Raw genomic sequence first — 3,187 nt, 5'->3', positions numbered from 1 at the left:
CTGGCTGTCCCTTTAAAACGAGTTAATCCGTCTGTCTGGCTGTCTGCCGATCGCCTGAGAACCAAGAAGATTCATTTCCCCCCTTTTTTTTTGTTCATTCTTTTTCACACGTACCCCGAAAGGGCCGTGTGCCTCAATGGCACAATGCGCGAACGCCGCGCCAGCTCACATTCGCGAAGCCTTTCCGGACAGGTCCCACAAATGTACGTACACACTCACACTCAAATGTATTTAAACACGCACACATACACATACACACTTACGTTTCTACATAAATGTATATACATAAACACATGAACATTTGCACGGCTATAATCGCCGTACACGAGTGCATACTCCGGCGAAAGTGAAATACGCCCGTATTTCCCCGACGAAGATTATTGCATCTTCGGGGTTCGCCATAGGGTCCGCTGCGCCGGACAGATGTTTCAGGCTCGTTTCATCCGCGTTGGGTCAGCGCAGCGCGGGATGTTAGGGGGCACAACGAGATCGCGGTAATATAATGCGAATCGCGGATTCCCGGACCCGACCTCTGGGCCCCTCGAGTTCGTTGACCTATGCCCGAGACGAGTCCGGCGCAATTTCGTGGGCGGCCGCAGCGTATAATGCTGCAGCGCAACATCCTTGGTCTTTAACCCTTCTTAGAATGCGAAAGATGCAATATTATACTTCTTGATATTCTATCTATGATATATGAATTTTGAGTAATACTGGTATAATATTGTAATAACAAATTATATAATTAAAAATAAACGGTATATTTAACTTTTTGCATAAAATCTTCACAAACAATCAAAATGTTCGTAATAAAGAGCAGTTACATCTTGTATAAAATATTTTCACAAATGCACATAATTTTCATATTCTGTCTTTCAAAAGGTAAAAGATTATAATTCGTTTACATTTATGGTGATAATATGATTGAAATAAAAGTTAATCGATGGATTTTATATATATACATAAATTAATATATTTTTGCAATAATTATAAACAATCAGTTATATTATTTAATTTCCGCGCGCTCTTTTCTTGTCATAAGAGTACGCGAAGATAGTGATAGATGACAAAAATGTTATTATATTTTAGCATAATGGAGCTCTAATTAAAAAATTTAGATAAATATTTAATTAAATAAACATACGAGTCACAGTGTATTAGGATAAGATCCAGCCCAGTGCTTACCGTTTAAAAAATTCAGAATCCAGTTTGTCCCAACGATTGAGCAGCGCTGAACGAGGCTGAGAAAGGCCCGACGTTAAAACTCGCGCTCTGTGCATTCGCCTGGCTGTGTCCTCCACCATAAGGACCACCTCCACCTACAGATCCTGCTGATGCTGAAGCAAAGGACGCTCCTTGTCCATAGCCGCCATAGTCCGGTTGCCATCTGCGTCAATCAGAAGATAAAATGCAAACGGTTATTTTGCCCATTTTAGTTTACAAATATTTGTGAAGAACTAGATTTTTCTTGATTTATCATATGTGATGAAATTATAAAATAATTTAAATTGTAACGTTTATATATAAAATAGCGATTATTATTTTTTAATCAAGTAAAATAATATTCTACACGTACCCTCCGTATCCTCCACCACAGCCATATCCTCCGCGACATCCATATCCTCCGATGAGACCATGTGGCCTATGAGGTCGAAACGGTTTATAATGATGATATTTTCGTCTGTTTCCGTAACGGAAATACGTATCATCGTAATCATAATCACTGTAACCACCTAACAAACCAAATTGCGGCGATCTTTGCTCTCTCGTGGTTTCTAAAGTAATGTAAGCATTTATTTCTTTATACATTAATATTTAAATAATACGCTAGTTAGATATTAATATTAAAATAATATCCTAGTTAAAGATAAGTGGACAGCTTTCTCTACAAGAAGGAAGAAGCTAAAAAAATTAAGAAGTTGTATAAACATCATATATGCAAATAAAAATGCATAAATTTTTACATTATTTTTGTTAAAATTAAAATCGTTTTTTAAATGAATTTTCTAAAGACGTGTTTGTTATAAAAATCTTAATCTATTAAATTCAAAATTTTTATTACCAATTTCGGAGGATTCGTTTACAATCGAGGCAACGGGATCTAGCACATCAGAATTATCCATCTTCTCCATTGGTTTACCAAATGATTCTCTTAGAAAAATTGCGCTAAGCGCTGTTATTAAAAGCAAACTTCTCATCACGAAACGGAAGTATCACTGTTACTTGTCAGACGTCTAGAAAATGATTCAAAGTTGGTCTTACATTTCACGTGCTTTTATATCCTTTCACCGTCGAAATTCAAGGAAAGTCATCCACAATTTCACAATGTCGACAACTCTGAACGTTAAAAAACGGTCATTGGTCTTCAAAAAGTAACCGACCTTCCGTTTCAGGGACGACCGGAAATAGGCCGAAGACATAAACGAAATCCTAACGCCGATGGATATTGCTGTAAGTTTGATTTCGACCGTGAGTATGTCCGAAAGTATTACACATTTGCTTAAGTTTGTTCTCATGTGTTAAGTACATACGTGTCCCGTTGTCCAGGAAAAAAAGATGATTCTCTTCTCTCTCTCTCTCCACACTATTTCTTAATAATTTCAACATTATTATTCACTAATGTAATGTAATATTTTTGGTTTCCATATTCGACAAATATAATAATACACGCATCACTTACGTTAAATGTTCATGTAATTTAAGAGCAAGAAAGAAAGCATATACTTAATTTACACACAAATTGTATTAATATTTAAAATATTTTATTGCGTAGTCGACCTTTCGTTGTCCATGAATGAGAGGAAGTAGACTGAAGATATATATGCACAGACATAAAGTTCTTACAACATGTCTTAACATGTAATAATTTTGATCACACCTCCAAAACTATTTTTACACGCTTACTTACATTTATATATTTTCGTGTATATACATATTAACAAAATGACCTTTTTAAAAAAAGGTAAAAAAAGGCGCCAAGTGTACATATACCTCCCATAAAAAAACTGTTACATAAACTAAAAAAAAACCGTTACATAAATAATATAATTCAAGTGGTAATATTGTTAATTTTTTATTATAAATTACCCCTCAGCAGTACGTACGCATGTATTACAAAAAAAATGAAATAAAATTTTCAAATTGCGCCAATTGCAGAGAGAGAGAGAGAGAGAGAGAGAGAGAGAGAGAG

General features: G+C 35.5%; 1 protein-coding gene across 1 annotated transcript; it reads right to left on the bottom strand.

Annotated features, from left to right (window-relative positions):
• Positions 1 to 1,148: 1,148 nt before the first annotated feature.
• On the bottom strand, positions 1,149 to 2,233 carry LOC108759611 (keratin, type I cytoskeletal 9). Its single transcript, XM_018505116.1, has 3 exons — positions 2,060 to 2,233; positions 1,574 to 1,772; positions 1,149 to 1,384 (listed from the first exon to the last, which is right to left on the bottom strand). Exons 1-3 carry the CDS (start codon positions 2,193 to 2,195, stop codon positions 1,195 to 1,197), a joined length of 525 nt encoding a protein of 174 aa, XP_018360618.1. The 5' UTR covers positions 2,196 to 2,233; the 3' UTR covers positions 1,149 to 1,194.
• Between the last annotated feature and the right edge of the window lie 954 nt (positions 2,234 to 3,187).

Source organism: Trachymyrmex cornetzi, unplaced genomic scaffold (assembly GCF_001594075.2).
Source record: "Trachymyrmex cornetzi isolate Tcor2-1 unplaced genomic scaffold, Tcor1.1 scaffold1978, whole genome shotgun sequence".
NCBI lineage: Eukaryota > Metazoa > Arthropoda > Insecta > Hymenoptera > Formicidae > Trachymyrmex > Trachymyrmex cornetzi.
This window is presented reverse-complemented; position numbering and strand designations above follow the sequence as displayed.